The following is a 23,549-nucleotide window of genomic DNA, read 5'->3' as shown; positions in this document are numbered from 1 at the left end:
CCTAAAATAAGAGCTAAAACTATAAAAATCTCAGAAGAAAACAGAGGGGTGTATCTTCATACCCTGGATTTGGCAATGTATTTCTTAGATATGACACTAAAAGCACAAGCAACAACAAAAAACTAGATAAATTGGACTTTGCCAACATTAAAAACTTTCGTGCATCAAAGGACACTATCAAAGAAATGAAAAGACAACCTATAGAATGAGAGAAAATATTTGCAAATCACATACCTGATAAGGGTCTAGTACCCAGAATACATAAAGAACTTTACAAAAAGATAACCCAGTTTAAAAATGGACAAAGGACTTCTACAGACATTTCTCCAAAGATATACAAATGGCCAACACAAGAAAAGTGGCTCAACATTATTAGCCATTTACGAAATGCAAATATACTTCACACCTACTAGAATGGCAAAAATTAAAAAAAAAAAAGTATACGTTGGTAAGGATGTGGAGAAACTGGAACCCTCCTCCATTGCTGGTGGGAATGTAAAATGGTACAAGCCACTGTGGAAAACAGTATGGCAGTTCCTCAATAAGTTAAAAATAGAATTACCACATGATCCAGCAATTACGTTGCTACATACACGAAAGAGTTGAAAACAGGGATTCAAACAAATACTTGTACATGAATGTTCACAGCAGCACTATTCACAAATGCCAAAAGGTGAAGCAATCCAAATATCTGTTAACAAAAAAACCAAAATGTGATATACCCACACAATGGAATATTACTTAGCTTTAAAAAGGAATGAAGCGAAGAGTAGCCCCTGCTTGCCAAAACTAGAGAAAGCCCGCGCACAGCAACGAAGACCCAACGCAGCCAAAAATAAATAAATTAAAAGAAGAAAAGAAAAAAAAAGAGGAATGAAGTACTGATAAATGATGCCACAAATTGGATAAATGATGAAAACATTATAAGTGAGTGAAGCCATAGTCATATATTATATGATTCCATTTATCAGAAATACCCAGAATAGGTAAATCCATATAGACAGAAAGCAGACTGGTGGGGGCTAGGGGCAAGGAAAAATGCGGAGTGATTGCTTAATGGGTACTGGGTCTTCTCTGGGAGTGACAAAAAGGTTTTACAACTAGCTAGTTGATGAGTGCACAACACTGCGCACGTACTAAATGCCACTGAACTCTACACTCTAAAATGCCTAGTTTTATGTTATGTGAATTTCACCTAAAAAAAAAAAATCTCAATAGCTATGGTTTCTAAAGACAGTCTACTGTATCCCCTTTTAAAAAGCTGAGTTTTAAAAAGTACATATTATATGATTTCATTTATATGAAATTCTACAAAAAGCAAAACTACAGAACAGAAAGCAGATTAACAGTGGCTTGCGGCCAGGAATGGGGTACTGATTACAAAGGGGCATGAGGGACTTCTGGAGTGACAGAAATGTTCTATATCTTGACTGTGGTGGTGGTGATAGGGGAGTATACATCTGTCAAAACTTATCAAACTATACACTTAAAGTGAGTATATTTTATTATGTGTCAATTATACCTCAATAAAGTTGGTTTTATAAAACTCAGTCTTTTTTTTTTTTTTTTTTTTGGCGGTACACGGGCCTCCCACTGTTGTGGCCTCTCCCGTTGCGGAGCACAGGCTCCGGACGCGCAGGCTCAGCGGCCATGGCTCATGGGCCTAGCCACTCCATGGCACGTGGGATCTTCCCGGACCGGGGCACGAACCCGTGTCCCCTGCATCGGCAGGTGGACTCTCAACCACTGCGCCACCAGGGAAGCCCCTAAAACTCAGTCTTGATTACTCTCTAAAGGTCAGGGTTGGCATTTAATGTTAATCTACTTCCCTAGTATGATCAGAATGTGCTTATGATACCTATTAAGCAAAGCAATGCAGACATTATACATTAAAAATGGTCATAAACAAAAGGCCTAAGTGCCAAATAGTCTGAATACTAAAATAATAAATAAACATGGTTGCTCACCAATTCTGGAAGAGGGCAAATAGTTCCAGTATTCATATACAACCCTTCGACTACAATGAAACGTCGAGTTACACGAGCCTTGCGAGGATTCTTTAAAAGAAAAAAAAATAGAAGTTTTAAATTTCAGTAACTCCAAATACAAAATCTGTTATGTGCTCTCTAGCACTTTCGCCCTACAGGATTTATTCACCACGATAAATCAACAAATAGATAGTCAAACTAAATTAATTTCAAGCCCAAGGTGTGAGATCCTGTTATTTTGAGGTGAAAAACAGTGCTTTCTTCTCTCAGACATATTTTCAGGTCACACAGTCAACTAGGAGGCCTCACACACAAACACAAACTGTTTAGACACTGAGAATACTAAAACAAAAACAAAACCCTCCAAGCCCAGAATGACTGGGAAGGGACCCAAGGGAACTTTCTGGGGGAGATGGGGACATTTTATGTCATGATGGGGGCCATGATACCTGGGCTACACGGGTATAACCACTGGTCAAAACTGTATAACTAGGACTAATGTATTTCAATGCCTGTAAATTCTACCTAAAATAAAAAGAACTCTAATGATGATGACAATCATCATCATCACAGAGATTGAGTGGGGAGTTAGGTGAAGGTTCAGATGATAGAAGAATGGCAGAATATTGAAAACAAAGCTGGGAGAAGGGTACAGGGGGCTTCATTATACTACTGTTTCCTTTGAATGTGCCAGAAATTTTCCTAATAAAAAGTTAAAAAACAGACAAACCCTGATCTCCCTTATTTACCAAGAAACAGATGAAACCTTTTTCCTTCCTTACTCCTCACTACTGGTTCAAGTAAAACTGGACTATGACCTCACCCAGTGATGTTCCAAGGTGGTGCAGTAGAGGGACTCTTTCAAGTAACACACACCTTCCCACACCCCACTGATGTCATATCACTAATAAACCACTCCCACTGCTGAATTTGTAGATGTTTCAGGTACACTGCACTGAAAAAATTCCACAGAGTTTGCCGCCACCTTTCTACTCAAAGGTTTCTTGCCTCTAAGCTTCTAATGAACAACTAGAAGCTCAAATATCAGAGCTATTCTTTAAGGGGTATTTTAGAACCCACAGCTGTATGTAATGCTCAAAAGTGTCGGCTGAAGCATGCAAAAGTTTACATCATTCTTGGTCATCTTCACTCTGCCACTAACTCAAACCTGAAGGCTGTGGGTCTGCTGGGAGGTCACAGCTGAGGACATGGGGGCATCCCGCTTCTCCCTGCCTTTAAAAAACAAAGTATCTTTCTTATGATCTTAAAATACTCAATGAAGGAATATTTTATTTTTGGAATATTCTTAGGAAATGGAAAAGTACAAAAAAGAATTTAACAAATGAGCTCGTTACACTGCACACTGGTAACTTTTTCTTGTAAATACGTATCTTTGTAAATTACCTTGTTCAAATCAGGATTTTACTGCAATCGGTCTAGGACGTGAGGTTTTAAAATATTATGCTGTGAACATTTTCACATTATTTAATATTATTTAAACCATGATTTTAATGGAGATTTAATATTCCACCTTGTAGATATACCGTAAATTATTTAACTGCTCCCACAGTGTTGGATTTAGGTTGTTTCCCTCATTTTGTTTTTTTACATCATGTGAATACCCTTCGATCTTTGACACCATTTCTGATTCTCTTCTAAAGATAGCATTCCAGAGGGTATGGATATTTAAGAATCCCAGAATATACCTGCCCATTTACCCTCTAGAAAGGCTGTGCCAACTGAAGCTCTCCTCAAAGTTTCTGGAAGGCCCTTTGTATCCTCACATACATCAGTGTGGCACTGATTATTACCATAAAAAGTTTTCCCTAATTGGACAGGCAAAAACTCTTATCCTAATTTCTGTAATTGTTAGTGAGGTCAGACTATTTTCTATTTGCTCAGTTATCTGCATTTCTTCTATGAACTCCTGTTTTTATCAACTGTCTTTTTTTTTTTAAGAAGGATTAATATGGGATAAGAGAACTCTATAAGAAAAGGAATGAAAAAACATATGAACCCCATTAGTTGGGAAACTGACAAAAAGAGTTTGATCCAAACTCAGATTATTTAACTTACTTTCAAAGGAAATATAAGCGTCTAAGTACAAAATATTTAAAAATTTAACATTTATTATTTTTGTGAAAACAAAAGTAAAAAAGAATTCTTTCTAAAAGCCAAAATGTAATTTAGAAAGCCTACTCTTGGCAGGAGTACGTGGTATAAATTAATTAGTAAAAAGGTAAAAACTATAAAATGGAAATACATTTTAAGATAACTTTATTTCTTGTTATTCATTAAAAAAAAAGTTCCACAGATTATAAATCTTACACAACACACACACAGAACTTGAATATGTTGTCTTCCAAATTTGTACAATGCTAACTTGGCGAAATAACTCTACAGCAGACTGGTTCATTGGTCACACTTTCTAAGGCAGTGTTTTTCAATACGGTAGCATTCCATCACTGAATCAGAAAAGGGACATCTTTTTACAATCTGTAGAAAGAATTCACCGGTGGAATGGTCTCAACTTTAGGATTTTCCCTATAGATTTTTCTAAATTGTGTAATTATAAAACACTGTCTGTAGCACACCTAGCATAAAATAGCAGAAGTCGGGCTTCCCTGGTGGCGCAGTCGTTGGGAGTCCGCCTGCCGATGCAGGGGACGCGGGTTCGTGCCCCGGTCCGGGAGAATCCCACGTGCCGCGGAGCGGCTGGACCTGTGGGCCATGGCCGCTGGGCCTGCGCGTCCGGAGCCTGTGCTCCGCAACGGGAGAGGCCACAGCAGTGAGAGGCCCGCATACCGAAAAAATAAAATCTTAAAAAAAAAAAAAAAAAAAAAAATAGCAGAAGTCTACGCACATTCGTCACAAGAGTGTGTATAATCATGAAGTGCTGCTCTTAGGCTATCACCTCAACAAAGATGATGGAATCCAAAAGGAATAATGCAAATATCCGGAAAAATGGAAATTAACACAAAATTAAGGCTGTGATGAGCATTTTATCAGTTACTCTAGTAACGGACGAGTTACACTGGGAAAGTCCACTTGAAAGTGGTGTTTGAGACAAAGGATGTGGTGAACGGGTTCCCAGTACAATCCACACACGGTGGTTCCTGATATAGAACCACAGACCACAGAACTACCTTCTCTGTTCATGTTGTCAGGGGCAAATAAATGCTAATTCTAACAGTGATGCTTTGAACACGTTTCCTCTGTTCCACTCTCTATCAGAACAACAAGGAGCAAGTTCCACCTGCCTAATTCCCTCCCTGTCCCAAGGGACTACACAGGTGCTTGAGAAGAATTGTAAATAGGTTGCAAGGTAGAAGGAAACCATGCTTGAGGCAGCTGCTTCCCACAGGGAGCAGCTGCTCAGAGATCTGGGATGAGGTTGGGGTAGGGAGAAAGAGTCTTCACTTTGTTCATAGATTTATAAATTAAGATCTGCTGTCATAGTTTCTTCCAGTGAATTGATACATGATTTATTCTGATATGAATAAGCCTATTTTGAATTCACTAGATACATCTTGTTAATGCCCTAATGAGTTCTGTTGTTACTTCTGTAGAGTTGAGTGTACATCCCTCCACCCCCAAAATGCATGCTGTTTTTCTTTCTCTCTTTTAGAAAGCTGCCTAGATAACCTTCCCCAAAATTTGCCATATGTAATTATGGCAATGATGAGGCAATTACTATCAGGCTTGACTCTCTAATCTGAAGTACATTTAATAAGCAGAAACACCCTTATTTAATGTCCAAATGTGATCCAAGGCAAGTTTTCATGACAAATTACCATTTCACTTATAATTTAGCTGGTCAGAAAGTACAAAAGAACTGTGTAATTTTCTTCAAAAGAATCACACCTTTTTAAAATTTTTATTTTATTTTTATTTATTTTGATTTTTTTAAGAATCATACCTTTTGATCTTCAATTTCTTGTTCTTTCAATAGTCGCTCCAGGTCATCCATATCATTATGGTTAAATAGCTTAATGTCACTACGTGATGCCTGTAATCCCTTCTGAATAGCAAAGCAGGCAGCTTTATCTCTGCAAGGAAGAGAGACCCACCAAATTGGGGTTTAAGGGGTCTTGTCAACATTCTCAGAAAAGGAATGCTTGCTTTTGTAAGCTGACCAACATCCACTTGTTAAACTGAACATGGCAAATAAATAAAACATGTTTGAACATTAATACATTATTGTTTGCACTTCACTCTGCAAGCCTTTCCACATAACTACCACACTGATTCTGTTCCAGGAAGCAAACTCTTGCCATATTTTGACCTCTGAGAAATCAGCATGCATCTTACTATATGGATGGCATATTAGTTTATTCAAAGTACTTTTCTCTTTCTGAAAAAGAAATGAAATATTGGTGTATCTCACCATCAGTGGCATCTCTGATTTGACTGGCCACCATTCTGCCATTACTTTGCCATCAAAAGGAATACTAGGTTACTGACTCTACATAACCCAGGGGAGAACTCTGAGTCATGCAGATTAATCTTCAGTAAGATCTCCTAAATTGAGTTAATGGGGGGCAGGATATATTTCTTAAATTAAGTGTATTATTTAAAAGTACATGCAACACTTCTACTTCAGAGAAAATAGACATATTTTCCCTATTTTTCTCACTGGGTACAACCAAAAATCCTGGACATCATGTATAAGACAAACATAAGATGACGCTGAAAAATGGAGAGAAAAGGCAGACCAGCGAGGGACCTGAGAAATGAGATGAAACAAGTTCCTGGATTTTCCTACTTGGAGCTGATGCAGCTGGGAAACTGGAAATGCCAACAGGCAGAGACAGAAAAGCTCTGATGAAAGTCTACTCTCTGTAGCCAAAGGGACAGGAAAGCGGGCAGCCCAGCAAATGTCTCTACTGCAGCCAAACCACAGAAAAACCTGGGCCTGTCCCCTCCACACTAGCAAAGGCTGAGAAGGAGACCCAGACTCTAGCCCTCACAAGGCCATAACAAGGCTCCCCAATACCCCTGTGGGAGCTGTCAGAGAAGGGAGCCAGAACTTGTATCTCTGCTGGGTAGTAACAAGTGGCTCCCACTGTGGTGTTAGTGAAGACCATGTGGAGAGACCTAACTTCCAATCCCCTGCAGGGAGAGACACTCTCCCCTGCCTATGCTTAGGCTGTGTCAGGGGAGGCTCAGAGAAGAGCAGGACTCTCACCAACAACCAGAAGAAATGAAAATAACCCCACCTCAGTGTCAGTGCAGGCCCCGTGGGGACCCTGGACTTGTACTTCCACCTGACAGTAATGAGGCAGCTGTGCCCCCCTGCCCTTGTTGGAAGACTGTCAGAGAAAGCCAATTAAAACAGACAGTTTAAATAAAGCATAAACTATAACAGCATAAGATGAAACTGTTCATGTTTCACTTGTCATACCAAGAACCAGAAAATATCAAACAATGAAAAAACAAACAAACAAACAAACAAAAAATCAACAAATGCCAGTACTAAGATGACAGAGCTGTCAGGATGATCTGATAATGACTTTAAAACAGTCATGATAAAAATGTTTCATGAGTAATTATGAACATGCTTGAAACAAATGAAAAAACAGGAAGCTGCAGCCAAAGAAAAGGAAGATACAAAGAAGAATCCTGTGGGGATATTAGAACTAAAAAGCAAAAGAGTCAAAAGAAAAAGCATAGTGGATGAATTCAGCAGCAGAATGGAGACAGGAAAGAATCAGTGAGCTGAAAGATGTTAACAGTAGAAATCAAGTCAATGTAAATTGCAGAGAGAAAGTAGACTAGAAAGAAAAGAACAGTCTCAGGGACCTGTGAGACTACAATAAAATATGCAACATTCAAGTCTGTGGAGTTCTAAAGAAGAGAATGAGAGTGGGACTAAAAAGGTACTTAAAGAAATAATGGCTGAAAACCTATAGATTAAAGAATAGGCTTAAAACTGTAGATTAAAGAAGCTGAGCAAAATTCTTGCAGGTAAACCCAAACAAATAAATGCCAATACAATTACAGTCAAACTTCTGAAAACTAATGACACAGAAAAAAATCTTGCAATCAGCACAAGAAAAATGACACCTTACATGTAAGAGAAAAGCAATTTGAGTGACAGTAGATTTCTCATCAGAAGTCATTAACACCAGAAAAAAGTGTCCCAATGTATTTCAAATGCTGAAAAAAAAGACCTGGCGACCAAGAATCCAAAACTAGCAAAAATATCCTTTAGGAATGAGGGGGGAGAAGACATTCTCAGTTGAAAAAAAACTAAGAAACTCTGTTCCAAGCTGACTTCACCTTAAGGAATGGTTAGAGAAAGCTCTCCACACAGAAAAAAAAAAATAAATAAAAGAATCTTAGATTATCAGGAAGGAAGAAAGAACACTGTAAAAAGTATGAACAAACACACTAGGCTTTTCTTCCCCTCTTGAGTTTTCTAAGTTATTTTGGATGGTTGAAGTAAAAATTATAACACTATCTGATGTGGTTCTCAAAGTGTTTACAGGAAATACTTAAAACAACCATATTATAAATAAGGAGAGTAAGGGGATGTAAAGGAAGATAAAAGATTCTATAACTGAACTGGTAAAATAACACCAGTAGAATGTGATAACTTATGCATACATATAACATCATACTTAGAGCAATGACTAAAAAACTATACAAAGAGAAACACTCGAAAACAAATAAATAAAATAAATGAGATAAATAAAAATGGAACTCCAAAACTCATTCAATTAACCCCGAGAAAGGCAGGAAAAAGAAAAAAGAAAACAAAAAACAGAGAGAATAAGAAACAAAAAATAAAAATTGGGAGATTTAAGATCCCATATATCAATAATTACATTAAATGTTAATGGCTAAAATATACAATTTAAAGACAGAGAGTGGCAGATTGGATTAAACATGCTGTCTACAAGAAATTCACTTCAAATGTAATGAGATGGGTAGTAAGGGAATGTGTGTGTGTATACATGTAGTTATATATATATAAAGTCATATGTTATATATATGTATGTATGTTATATACAATAATATAGGTAGTATGGGTATACATATATATTACATACAATAAACACATAAATGCAAACATTCAAAAGGGAAAGCAGAGTGCCTATGTTAAAATCTGATAAAGTAGACTTTGGTACAAAGAAAATTACCAGAGACAGAGAAAGATGTTATATAATGATAAAAAGAATCAATCAATTAACCAGGAAAACTTATCCTAAATATGCACCAAATAACAGAGCTACAAAAGACACAAAAACCGATAAAAGTGTAAGAAGAAATTGACAAATTACAACAACTGACAGAACTACCAAACAGAAAATCAGCAAGGATATAGAAGAACTCAATAACACCATCAACTAGGAAGATCTAATTGTCATTTATAGAACACTCCATTCAGCAGAATATATTTTTTTCTATTTAATGATAATGACAAAAAAAATTTTTTTCCTCAAAAGGTAAATAAAGTTTCATATGTAAATTGCTTTTTGTCTCACTAAAACTTTTATATAAGTATACCTTAGGAAGTCGACACGTAAAACTAGCGCTCTCTTAGTGGATTAAAGGATAGCAGTGGCAAATGAACGTTTTGAATGTTTTTTTTTGGTTTTTAATTTGCATATCAGTGACTTTAAAAAAATAATGGTCAGTGTAACGTTTGATCATTGAATACTATAATATGAAAAACAGAAATGTATAAAGAAGGAAATTAATCACATGTGTCCTATCATGGAGTAATACCTTCTCACTGGTGTCCTCACATGGCCTTTTCTCTGTATTTACCAGAATTTTTTTTTTTTTTTTTGTGGTACATGGGCTTCCCACTGCCATGGCCTCTCCCGTTGCGGAGCACAGGCTCTGGACGCGCAGGCCCAGCGGCCATGGCTCACGGGCCCAGCTGCTCCGCGGCACGTGGGACCCTCCCGGACCCGGGCACGAACCCGTGTCCCCTGCATCGGCAGGCAGACTCCCAACCACTTGCGCCACCAGGGAAGCGCCAGAATATTCTTTTTTAAGTGACTATGGAACATATTCCAAGATAGACCACATCATGAGCCATAAAACAAACTGTAACAAATTAAAAATTTCCAAACGCTTGGAAACTAAATAACACACTTCTACATAAGTCATGGGTCAAAGAGAAAGTCTAAAGAGAAATAAAATACAAAAATGAACTAAACAAAAATGAAAATAAACACATCAAAATTTGTGGAACACAACTATAGCAGTGATGACAGGGAAATTCATAGCACTACTACATTAGAAATGAGGAAAAGTCTCAAATCAGTAATTGAAGTTCTCACCTCAAGAACCTAGACAGAGGAAACTAAACTGCAAATGAGCAGAAGGCAGGAAATAATACCAGAAATCAGTAGAAATGAAAACAAAAATATAATGTAGAAAAATCTATGAAACAAGGAGCTGATTCTTTGAAAAGATCAATAAAATTGACAAATCTCTAGCAAAAATGACAAAAAAGAGAGTAGACAGAAATTACCAGTTAGGAAGGAAACAGGGATCTGCAGACATTAGAAGGATAATAAGGGACTATCACAAACAATGCTACACACACAAATTTGACGATTTAGAGGAAATGGACCAACTCCTTGAAAAACACAAACTACCTCAACTCAGTCAATATTTGAATAGCCTTACAAGTACTAAGGAAATTAAATTCATAGTTAAAATACCTCCAAAAAAAAAAAAAAAAAAGACTCCAGGTCCAGCTGTTTTTACTGGAGAATTCTACCAAACATTTAAAGAATTAACAACAGTTTTATACAGTTTCTCCAGAAAATAAAAGAGGGAACACTTTCAAACTGACTTTATGAAGTATTACCCTGATGCCAAGACCAAAGTCTAAAAACAGTAAGTATGGTAGCATCAGGGAAATATAGACTAAAACTACAATGAGATATCTGTACACACCTATCAGAATGGCTTAAAAAAAAAAAAAAAAGTGACAACACCAAATGCTCCTGAGGATGTTGGAGAAACTAGATCACTTATACACTGTTGACGGAAATGTAAAATAATACAGCCACTCTGGAAAAGTTTGGCAATTTCTTAAAAAACTTAACGCACAATACTTTATGAGCAGCAACTGCATTCCTTGGCATATATCCCAAAGAAATGAAAACTTATGTTCACAGAAAAACCTATACATGAATATTTACAGCACCTTTATTTGTAATAGCCCCAAACTAGAAACAACTCTGATATCCTTAATAGGTGAATGGTTCAACAAACTGTGGTGTATCCATACCATGGAATATGACTCAGCAATCAAAAGGCACAAACTCTTGATTCACATAACAACCCTGGAGAATCTCCAAATAATTAATGCTGAATGAGAAAAGCCAATCCTCAAATGTTTTACCAACCGTATGATTACATTTGTACAACAATCTTGAAATGATGAAATCATAGAAATGGAGAATAGATTAGTGGCTGCCAGGGGTTAAAGAGTGGGTAGGGTAGAAGGGATATGGGTGTGGCAACAAGAGGGATTATCTTGACTTTATCAATGTCAACATCCCACTTTTGAAACTGTATTACAGTTTTGTAAGAGATGACCATTGGCGAAGACTGGGTAAAGGGCACATAAAATCTCTGTATTATTTCTTACAAGTGTATGTGAATCCACAATTATCTCAATATAAAACATTTCATTAGAAAAGGGTACACAAAGTAACATAAAGACAGAGTGACAAGGAAAGACTTACGTATATAAACAACCATTGTTCTGAGACCTACTGGCAAAGCATTATCACTGTTTACTACAAAAGAAAGAAAATAAAACATCGAACGTAGAGTCTATGCCTAATGAATTTATCAAAAACAATTTATCAAATAATTTACTAAACACCATTTTTACCTCTAGCGTTCCTACTTTCAAATGAGTTTCAGGTGGAATATTTAAAATTATGTATAAGGATGTGACAAAGCGAGAGAGAGGCATGGACATATATACACTACCAAACGTAAGGTAGATAGATAGTGGGAAGCAGCCGCACAGCACAGGGAGATCAGCTCAGTGCTTTGTGACCGCCTGGAGGGGTGGGATGGGGAGGGTGGGAGGGAGGGAGACGCAAGAGGGAGGGGATATGGGAACAGATGTATATGTATGACTGATTCACTTTGTTATAAAGCAGAAACTAATAAAAAATAAATAAATAAAAATAAATAAAATGAAAAAAATATGTATAAGGGAATAATTAAGTTGTCTAATGACTCATTAGAAACTGAAGTTCTAAGACACCAGGCATAAGATTTGAAAGTGAGTTTAGACTAGGTTTCCTAGCAGTGAAAACCAAAAGGACAATATAGTATTTATTATCTGACAAAGGAAGCATACAAGTTCAACTGTAACTGTAAACTTTTTCTGGACTTTAAACTCAAAAAGGAATTTGTGGTGGGGGCTTGTATAAAGCGATATTGGCTGACACTGTATTGTAGTTGTCTGCAACTATGCTTTATTAAAAACCTAGAATCACTGTTTAAATCACTGGCTCTCAAATTTGTGATGAGTCTTTATTATTATTGATTTTTTAAACTATGTGCAAGAAATTAATAGAAACATTCATTTTCATGGTCACACTGGGGAACAATTCTACTCGGGCCCAGGCCATGTGCTGGAGTGCTCCCAGGTAACTGTCACAGGGCTGTGGGGAAGAATGGGACACAAGCATGCTGAAAACCCCTAGGGAAGAGCCAGCCCTGCAGCGTGTGCCTGAGCTTGTTGTACTACAGGGGCTCCGACAGTGAGTGAGAAGCTGCAGGATGGTATAGGGACTGAGGTAAGCCGGGCTCTGAAGTCCAGTCACTTGGACCCCTCTTTTGAGCTCCAGCCTCCATTCATTCTCTTACTGAAGGTATTTATTGAGCACCACTAAATGGCACATGCTATCCTAGGCAATGGGCTGGTATAAACTGTTGAATGTGCTATAAAAGAGTACAGTGAGTGTGAGGCAAGATGTGCCAAGAGCAGAGGGTACGGGTGCACATGAGCACACATGCACACACCTGCATATGTAAGTTAAGGGAGGCTTGAGAAACTGATTTTGACAGGCATGTAAGTGCCTACATGGTCATGGATTCACAAGGATACCAAACTCCTCTGGCTGTAAAATTTTCTCCACATGCAGCAAGGGGTTTTGACCTGGTCTGAGAGCTTGGGGAAGGCCTTCCTGCAGAGGTGGTATATGTGCAGGATGAGCAGGAATTAAGTAGGAGATGAGAGGAGGAACAAAGTTCTAGGCATAGGGACTTAGGGTCTTAGCACGTGCAAAGGCCTTGAGATGAAACTAGCATATAAGGCTGGTAAGGCTACACAGCATGACCACCTAAGGGGAAATGGGAGAAAATTGGCCTAAAACAGGAGTCTAGAATGTACAAGATCATAATAAGAACTTGGATATTTATTTTAGGAACAATGGAAGCTCTTAAATGGAGTGTCTGGCTATGGTGTCAAAAAGGAAAAGAGGAAACAAAAGTCACTCTGAGACCTAAATTAAGAGAGTCATTTAATAGTCCACTCAAAAGATAACAGAGGCTCGGGCTAGTGGCAGGTGCTTCTGACAGGTACAACCAGCTGCCTGGGCTATGCCAGCCCTCACTCTACTCTTCTCTGCTCTTCCCCACCACAGTAAAAAGCAACACCATACATCTCGTGCACATGTATGCAAGTGTGTAGATTTGTTTCTGGAAAGTTAAGGAAGTCTGCAACTCATGACTTCTATATTCTTAACAAGCCATGAAGCAAGATCAGCAGAGACCAAGAGTTGCAGCGAGGGTGCTGAGAAGTGGAGTGACTTTATCAGGTAGTGTGAGTGACTATGTGGGTTACGACCATGGACTCACAAGGACACCACACTGTCACAGAGCTGCACAGGGAAAGCAGAGGGCTGGCCCCCTCCTACATAAGTTCGGCCTTCTCAACATCAATAAATAAAATCATCATGGCAGATAACAAAGTACCGACACCTTAAGGCATCCTTCCAGTGGAGGTCTCACTAATTCTGCAGAACTACTTGGCTGGGTGACTACATATATATCTTTAAAAATGAAAAAAAAAAAAGTCAATATTATTTTAGGCAGATGACCTCTAACAAAGGAATTCTCTAGGAGGGCCAATATTATTTCCAAAGGAACTCTGGTAAGAAATGTCAGTAAAGATTACTTACACAAACACAATGTCCCCTCTCTTAGAGTAAGCAGGAATAGCACTGGCTATGGTGGCAAACCCATAGGAGTATATAATGGCTTCTTCTGTGTTCATAAATTTTGCCAGGCGGTCTTCCAAATCCAAGTGCACATCTAGTTCAAGAGTAAAAAGTTAAGTGGTTAAACTGTCTTATAATTCTTTTTCTTTGACTAAAGAATAAATAAAATAACATAAGCAGTTTACTTATTAATACTGTCTAAGATAATTCTGGGCCAAAACTGTTTCTATACTCTGTGAACTGAATCAGCTACTCATTTGTCTATAAACATGTGACTGGGACAGCTCTGACTCTAGGTTTTGCTTTTATATCACTCTAGCAATAAGAATTCAAGGTCCAGTGACCTTGCCTGCTTTAACTTCCCTCAACTAACAAGGCCAAGACTTTACCAATGTACGACATTAATTTATTAACGCCTTTTTGCATTTTAGTAGAAGTGACCAAACCAGGCATTAAGACAACTGTCAACCAGCTTTTAAAAGGAAAAGAAAGAAAAAAGAAAAGTAGCTAAGTTAAAAAGAACCCCACATACTCTGCGTCAAGAGAGAGGAGCAAAAAAAAAAAGAAAAAAAAAAAAAAGAGAGAGGAGCCTTTTCAGTTGTGGTGGTCACTCCTCTAACAGTTTGGGTCAGCACTTAGTTGTGGCACCTGCCATCACTCTGCAGGACTGAGTTTGTCTGAATTTCTTTTTAAGTGTACTGGTGAATTCAAACGTATAGTACAAAGAGAAATACGGTCCTTTTATGGAAGCAGCTTAAGAAGAATGTTGATGTAATTATAGGGATAAATTGTAATTATTAAACTGGTATTTTTTTTTCTCTCTTACATCATGGTTCCATAAAGCCTTTCACCTTCCCAGGCTAAGCCATGACGCTTCACACCCTGGGATGGAGGGACCAGCGATGTCTAAAATAAATAGTGTACCAGCTGGCTGTGAACTGGAAAACTTCGAAGTGTCTGAAAAGGAGGCATTACCCAAGAGAGAGAAAACTTTTTTAAACCTTCTTTAGCTCTTTTAACTACAGCAGGACCCAAGTCTGGAGAACAAGATCAGAGTTTTACCACAGGCTCTGTGCAAAGAGAACTCAGAAGTTGATACAGGAAGGATGCAGCCAGGCCCCTCCAGCCTTGGAGCTTCGTGGGAGAAACGAGGAACTCTGAGGAGTGAAGGCAGACTTTCAGAGCCGCGCCATGCCCACTGAGGGGAACTCAGAAGTGGAGGCAGCGGCAGGGGACCCAGACATTCCCCAGTGAGGGGTGGTGGAGAGGGCCGATGGCCCGGCAGAGCCCTCCGGCCCAGATGTCGAGGACCTGTGGCTGGGAGCCTCGCTCCAGGAGACCCCTTCAGCATCAGCCTTCCCTCCAAGTATGCCCCTCCCTACCAGAGACATTCCTGCTGAGAAGAGGGAGAGGGAAAAGACCTGACGGACGGAGACGTACAAAAGAAACAACGTAACCCAGCTGGATACAAGGCTGGACACTGAGTGGACTAAATATTTCCAACAGAGACCTGGTTAGTTGTTAAGCGTGAGATTTCCACCAACTGCCAGGGAGGAACAAGTGAGTAAGGTCAGTTCAGCAACAGGAACAACCAAGTTTTTAGAACATTTGAATAAAGTGTCTAAAATCTGTAAACCCACTCACTGATTTATCAGAGGCAAGTTAATCTTATTGTGATGCTTTTTAACTAGTAAAAGACACAATTAAGAATTATAAAAGATACAACTTCACAAAGGACTATATTTTAAAAAGTAGTTAAATGAGGGCTGTCCAACAATCTCATTCAATTGTTAATCAAACATTTAGTAAGTATCACATAAAAATACTCTGATAAGCACTGGATCAAAGAGAAATATAGGGTTTCTGCCACTTGACAAAGTGAGACAGCTAAGAGAGGCATCTGGCAGCTGTCAGTGGAGAACTCAGGAGCCCAGAGGGCAGCTACAAGGCTAAGCTGTGCCTTCAGTCCCCTGGTCTGAAGCACTTGGGTCCCTTCTACACTCAGAACTACAACACGTTCACAGTGACTTCTGACTAAGGGCATACAGGTCCCTCGACTGTGAACCAAAGGCTGCTGGGGTGGGCACCAGCTATTGAGTGAGAGATGAGAAGACACAGAAGGTCCGAACTAAATCTCAATTTGATGGCAAGAGAGGTACAGTGAGGAATTAGAAAATTTAGCAGCAATATCCAAATAATAAAATAAACTGAAGACCACTTCATTTGTAGACTTCTTAAAGGATGATACAGAATTGTGAAAATGAACTATTTATCCCATGCCAATTTATCCCATCAAGTAATGATAAACAACTAGGCATGCTTCTTCCCATTTATAAGTTAAGATGTATACCAACAGAGTTTATTACATAAAAAACACATGAAATACCATTTGATTTCCATTACCAATCAGGGAGTCATTTTTATAGAAGTGACACTTTCATTAGATCAACATTAAATAAATATGAGATTTCACAGTAACGTTTAGAAGAATGCATCCCGGTTGATCAAAACGGTACCAAAAGCGTGCTTAGCTCTTCAAGCATCCAATCTGTGACATCAACACCACCAAGTCCGAAGACTTGATCTTGCTCCTGACTGCCCGCCCTTCCACGAGATATGCTGCCAGGGAAGTGTGGCAGGCAAAGTCTCGCAAGAACGACGAACGCAGCGAAGCACCAGAGAGCCGGCTACCTCCATGGGGCTGAGCACGGGCGTGTCTCAGGCATGTCTTCCCTTCCTCTGTGTTAGTGCTCTCTGAGCACCTGCCGACAGAGAGGTCCCCACCACTCTGCTGCCTCTCACGTCTGATGAGACGGGGGGGCAGGTCCCCCGGAGGAGGCCTCCTTCAAATTACAGTGCTGCCTCTAAACTGGGAATTATCTACCCCAAATCTCAACAATTTAGCTAGCAGATGGACAACCCAAGCCATAGTGAATTGCTCTCATTCAATATCTACATTTTAAGAAGAAAAAACATGCTATGGATACAGACAAACTGTTTTTGCCAACTACAAAAAAGGATTTTAAGTCATTCTGTAGCTCTAAATGACTCTCTTCATTGGTTAGCAATAAAACAGTAAGACAATCTTGGCTTTGTTTTAGGGCTTTAGAGTTAGCTACCCAGTTGATAAAAATTATGTTAGTATTCTCATTATACATACTCATAGCCATTTTTATGTCATTGCCATAAAGTGGTAAGAAGAATCTCTGTACCATAAATCAATGACTTATTGGTTCTTGCCTAGTCCCAAAAGTTTAAAAGAGATGGGCCTTTCCTCCTCCTATCTAAAGACACTGGGTTTTAGCTGATGTCAGCCTTGCAAAGCAGGTTTTGTGACAGGTAAACTCGGACAGTTGCATAACTTCTTTTGATGTCTGATAGCTACTCTGCAATGAAGAAACTCTTAACCCAAGGGCGGGGGGAGGCAGCAAACAGAAAAACTGCCAGGGCATGTTCTTTGACTTTGGATGCCTATCTTCTGTGTGTATGATCCATTTCAACAATTAGTGCCACAGATTTGCATGCGTCATTCTCTAATTCACTGCTAGGAATCAATATGGTAGGCAAGAGGCCACGGAGGAAGGTGACCAGAAAGCCTCTGTGTCTTCTCAGCACTTGCTGCCCTTTCTGGCACCTGCTCCCTCACCAGAACATAACAGATGGGAGGCAAGGCCAGGGCAGGATGCCCCACACCAAACACAAGGCCTGGCTATGGCAGTCATCATAGGGGGTTCAGATCTGGACTCCCTCATTGCCAGGTGTGAACCATGGACAGGCCCAAAACTGCTCTGTGCCTCTCAGGTCCTTCCTCTGTCAAATGGTTAACAGTTCTACCTGCCTCAAAGGATTGTTAGGAGAACCGCAAGAGAATGCTTATAAAACACTCAGAACAATGTCTGGCATGGAAAAAGCAACATGCTGGTGTTTGTTCAATTAACTCAATATTTGTAGAATTAAAAAAAGTAATCTTTTAGAAGGAAAAAGGGTACGCTATCTGCTAATTAAGTTATCCAAATCCTGGATATTTAAGGACTATCTTATATTAAAGCCACTTGTTCAAGTTCCTATTTTTCAGAATAAAAGGAGGTATTATGGCCTTCTTGATTGTTTTTCAGAGGAAAGACTATAAAACACCCAACTTTAGAACAGTTTAAAAACAACCAACTATATTTTCTCTTAAAATCTCCATATTTTTGTGTTACATACTTTTTAAAAATTCCTTGAGACTTGGACAATTTCCTTAAAAGTACAAATATCACCTATGCACTCATTAGAACATTAAAAACAGTGCTGAATGTTTTCCAGAATGTTTTCACACACAGTATCTTATGTGATTCTTACCAAAATGTTCTAAGTTGTGCAACGAAGATCATTCCCTGCCTACACTGCGAAAACTACAATTCCATGACTGGCAGGAAGAAGTGGCAGATCTAGGAATTTTATGACCAAATGCCCTTCCTACTAAAACATGCAGTCATGGTCCTGCAACAGAGAGAAAATATTTTTAAAAATAAACAAATGAACAGTTGTTCACTATTGGCTCTAGAACACAATTACATGCCACTATCTCTCACCACGAAACTCTGCCACTAATTGTCTTTTGATTTAGTTTAAGACCAAAGAGTCAAGTAGGCATCATGTATGCAAAGCAGATCCCAGGCACAGGGATAAACCACATGTAAATGACATCTGAATGCATTACAAACAAAACAGAGAGGTTCAACAAGAGAAACTATCAAAGTGCACAGGGACGCCATTAGCCTTAGAGGAAAGGAAGGCTCCACAACCTGATGAAATCACTTGATTGATTCTAAACTACACATTAAAACGATAAGATGAGAAGGTGGAAAAACTTCTGATCCACACAGTCCTCACAAGACTATTTTAAGAACCTGCTGGGCCTTTAGGAGGCAGGAGAACATTTAGCCTAAGAAACTAGAAGAATTTTAATTCAACTGTCAATTTTCTTTTTCTGTGTTAATCATCTAGTACCATCTAATATGTTACTATGAAATAATAAACAGAAAATGTTTTAATAAGGAAATTTACTTTTCCAATAAGTGATTTTCATTCACTATCTGAAAAGTTGAGAAAAGAGCTAAAAGAGGGAGCATTTTCATCACTGAAAACAGATGCCTGAGTGATATTAGTACTTCCAGGAAAAGAAAAAGCCAAAATCAAAAGCAACCTTTTGGTGGGCCTGGGAAAGAGACCAGAGCCTCACACACAAGCTACTAAAATGAGAGGAAAGGGAAGTTCACTTCTGCTTTAATGCTCAGTACAAAGGGCAAATGTACCCTAAATATTTAGAATAATTTAATTATAGAGGGTATTTTATTTTATTTTATTTTTTTAAAAAATAAATTTATTTATTTTTGGCTGCGTTGGGTCTTTGTTGCTGTGCACAGGCTTTCTCTAGTAGTGGCGAGTGGGGGCTACTCTTTGTTGCAGAGCACGGGCTCTAGGCACGCGGGCTTCAGTAGTCATGGCGCACAGGCTTAGCTGCTCCGTGGCATGTGGGATCTTCCTGGACCAGGGCTCGAACCTGTGTCCCCTGGATTGGCAGGCGGATTCTTAACCACTGTGCCACCAGGGAAGTCCCGAGGGTATTTTAGAGATTTAAAATATAGCCTTAGCTGACCTCAAGTAGCTTCTTGAACTTATCTAACACTGAAATTTCAAGGTAATTTAATACAACTACAGTAATTTAAGTGATTAGTTCCAGAATAAGGAAGAACATAGAAAATACCCTGTTGGAAAACCAAGTAAAAATACATACAATATACACATAAAGAAAGGAAAAAAGATGATAAGCAAGCATGGGCAACTGTTGAAAAGGAACAAAACAAGTTTACAGGAAGGACAATGTACTCAGAAAACAATACATATTACTCCAAGCTGTAGGTCTGGTGTCTTATTACAAAACCATCACACTGCAAATTAACCTTCAACCTTTGTCCAGATACCACAGTCTGTTTGAGACTTCAACTACATTAGGATAAGGATGACACAGTGACCGATAATGTAGTTCACAGAGTAGCTAATACACAACTATGTGTTCATTATATTGACTCTGGTGGCCCATTCAGACACTTGAAAGATCAAATCCAATTTAAATTTACAACGCACTTGAACAGCACAGCGCATGTATGTGGTATGCTACCATTTCTGTAAAACTGGGGGGAAAATGTATGGAAGTGGTTTGCACACACTGAAAAAAGCCTGGAAGAATGAACAAGAAACTACTGATAGTAGCTGTCTTTTTTGGGGGTGGAATGGCAGTGGGGAAAAGACTTCACTATCTCTTTAAATCTTTGAGGTTTATATCATGGATTGAATTATTGAATCAAGAAAATTAATTTAGGATGGATCAAGAGGGTTTTATGAAAAGTGAAATAAGTTGGACAGAGAAAGACAAATAGCGTATGATCTCACTAATATGTGGACTCTAAAAAACAAAACAAGCAAAATAAAACAAAATGAAAACAGACTCATAGATACACAGAACAAGGGGTGGTTGCCAGAGGGAAAGGGGATCAGGGGTGGGGAAAATTAGGTGTCTGAGATTAAAAGGTACAAAGCTCCAGTTATAAAATACATAAGCAATGGTGATGTAACATACAGCATAAGGAATATGGCCAAAAATATTGTAATAACTTTGGGGACAGATGGTTACTAGACCTACCATGGTGATCATTTCATAATGTATGCATGTCAAATCACTATATAGTACACCTGAAACTAACATAATATTGTATATCAACTATATTTAAATTTAAAAAATTAATTGAAAAATAATTAATTTAAAGACCCCCCCAAGTTTGGAGGCACACAGCATCCTATTACACATATTTCAGGTGATCTAAATGAAAAACTGACTGGGCAATTAAAACAACATATTTCCGTAGCTCTGGGAAAACTGGTCTTGAAGATTTGAAACTTTTTTTTCACTAAATTTAGCAATAAATCTCTTATAGGTCTTCTCAGATTAACTCCCAAGCAAGAGCCAAGGCCACACATGCAAATAAGATCTACTAGAAAGAGCGGCTTTTAAGAAAGCAATTTCTTTACCCCGCAAGCAGATCATGGAAAGAAAGCCTTGTTGATCAGACTACAACAAACAACCTTGTAAAAAAAATGCCTTTTCTAGTTTTCTAATTCTTATGAAGGAAATAATACCCTACCAATAAAAAGCAGGCAAACAAATCATGTTTGCACTAGGCTAGAGGAAAGAGGGAGCCTCTGACCTGAGCTCTTTTAAATCTTTGATCTTGCCATTAATATTGCAAATCAGAATACTTATTTTCTAGTTTTAGGGCTGAAACTAATTAGCTGTGTGACCATGAGGAAGTCACTTAACCTCTCTGAGCTTTCTGTTCTTCTTCTGAATAGCTGGGATGCTGGAATACAAGATTTTAAAGATCCTTTCCAGCTGTAGGAGTCTTGGACACCAACTCCCATCATCTGTTTCCAATAAAAATAATTTAACCACTAAATTAGCTAAGGGATAAAGAAAGGTGCTCCCTTAAATAAAAACATCTTAACTGTTAAAGTGAAAAACACAAAGACCCAGAAATGAAAATGAGCAGAGAAGACAAAAGAGACTTCCCTGGCCCCATTGTCCCCACCCTCTGACATTTTGTAAACCAGAATGTTATTTCCAGTAATATACTCATTTGGAAAATTATTTAACAACATTTTTGAAATTTTCAGAAGCAAAGAACAATATACATTTAATAAAAAAACCACCATAAAGTTCCAGGGTCTTCTTTGAGGACTCTGATTTAGGGAGTTCATCGTGTTTGAAATCACACTCTCATCCTAATATGTAGTTAGCCCATCTCCAGGTCATCCACACACAAGTAAATCAATGATCCTTTGTCTTCATTCCAGAAAGAAAAGGGCTACACAGTCTATGACCTCCCCCATCCCCCAAATCTGTTCTCACTTTCCTCCTGGCACGTCGTGGCTGCCCAGCTAGAGCAACTTTCCAGTCCCTCTGCTGGGAGATGTGACCTGGGTTATGGTCTCACCAACAGAATGTGGGCAGAATGATGAGCAACACCACCTGCCCACCTAAACAGGTACCAATGCCCTGCACTCCTGTTCCCCCATACTCATCACTTGGCTTCGGCCACACAGACAAAGATGGTGCCCTCAGGCCTAGAGCAACGAGACAGGGAAAATCTGGGTTCCTGCACGACTACAAAGAGCCGAGCCACTCACAACCGGACGCTTCCCTTTACAAAAGTCATGCACGGCAGAAACAGTCTCCTCACACCACTGTCTCCTGGGGCAAATGCACCAAGAGCTCTCAGGCTTCAGCCTACTGAGACAGTGTGCCTTAGGTACCTATGACTCTTCTCCACAAGGGACAGTCGGCCCCAGACCAATGCATCTCCTACCAACGATTTCAAACACAAAATCTAGAGAGTTCACCAGCTTATTACCACAACTAATTAAGGATACATTTTCCGAGGAGTTCTGAAATCAAACTGAATCTTAATTCTTGAAAGCAGTATTCTGAAAAATATGACAGAAAACGTACCAAATGTACCATAAAATCCTCTAGGTCCACAAGTTCCCACACCATACTTCTTTAGAGATGCCAAAGCTGCTGCCTTTGTGAAAGTAAAAAAAAAAAAAAAAAAATTAGACTGTAATAATATATCTTTAACAGTTTAAAAATGACATTTCCTATTCTTTAACCCACATAGCTCCACAGTACCCTGGCTTTTCCTTTCTTAGTACTAAGACAATTCTAACAGGATATAAAGAAAAGAGGGATGGGAAGACTTAGGTATACGACTTAAAACATGGAAAAGTTATATTAGCTTGATCATTAAAACCTGGTTAACTCAATGCATTCGCACTTTCTGGCATTTGTGGGCACAGGTCTTTCCTCAAAAAATGTTTGCTGGCCCACAATCCCAACAGGAGATGAAGCAATTTCCTAGACACATCTCCAACTATTACCCGGGTCTGGTTCATCTAGTTCTCTGGTTGTCACCCAACACTAAGCCACATTAGGACACTCTTGCCTCCCTTTGCTGAAAACTAGGTTACAGCTCTGTCACTAAAGAGTAAAGAGTAAGTACTTACACAGCCCCTTCTGATATTCTGCATTTGTCTCTTATTTTATGTCCAGATGCTTATGTCAGTGATGTTATCTGTCCACTTCAGCATATGTGCTACTTACCTTGAGCCTAGGGTTATCCAACAATCCAAGAAAATTGAATGAGGCAAAGTTTATACATTCTTTTCCGTTCACCACAATGTTATGGCTTGGAGGGCTGGGGAAAGAGACAAGCGTGGTATACTTCAGCAGTCATTCTTGTTACAG

At 38.8% G+C, this 23,549-nt stretch overlaps 1 protein-coding gene across 1 annotated transcript in view; it reads right to left on the bottom strand.

Moving 5' to 3' along the window:
* SPTLC1 (serine palmitoyltransferase long chain base subunit 1) overlaps positions 1 to 23,549 on the bottom strand; it is a 63,652-nt gene that overhangs the window by 18,355 nt on the left and 21,748 nt on the right. The window contains exons 4-8 of the mRNA XM_082620268.1: positions 23,406 to 23,499; positions 22,755 to 22,827; positions 14,168 to 14,300; positions 5,908 to 6,037; positions 1,968 to 2,057 (exon numbers count right to left, since the gene is read on the bottom strand). Of these exons, the coding sequence (XP_082476394.1) occupies positions 1,968 to 2,057; positions 5,908 to 6,037; positions 14,168 to 14,300; positions 22,755 to 22,827; positions 23,406 to 23,499 (520 nt within the window). The remainder of the gene's footprint in view (positions 1 to 1,967; positions 2,058 to 5,907; positions 6,038 to 14,167; positions 14,301 to 22,754; positions 22,828 to 23,405; positions 23,500 to 23,549) is intronic.

Source organism: Mesoplodon mirus, assembly GCF_964341445.2.
Source record: "Mesoplodon mirus genome assembly, chromosome: 1".
Classification (NCBI taxonomy): Eukaryota; Metazoa; Chordata; class Mammalia; order Artiodactyla; family Ziphiidae; genus Mesoplodon; species Mesoplodon mirus.
Note: the sequence above shows the minus strand (reverse complement) of the source record. Positions and strands in the feature narration are given on the sequence as shown.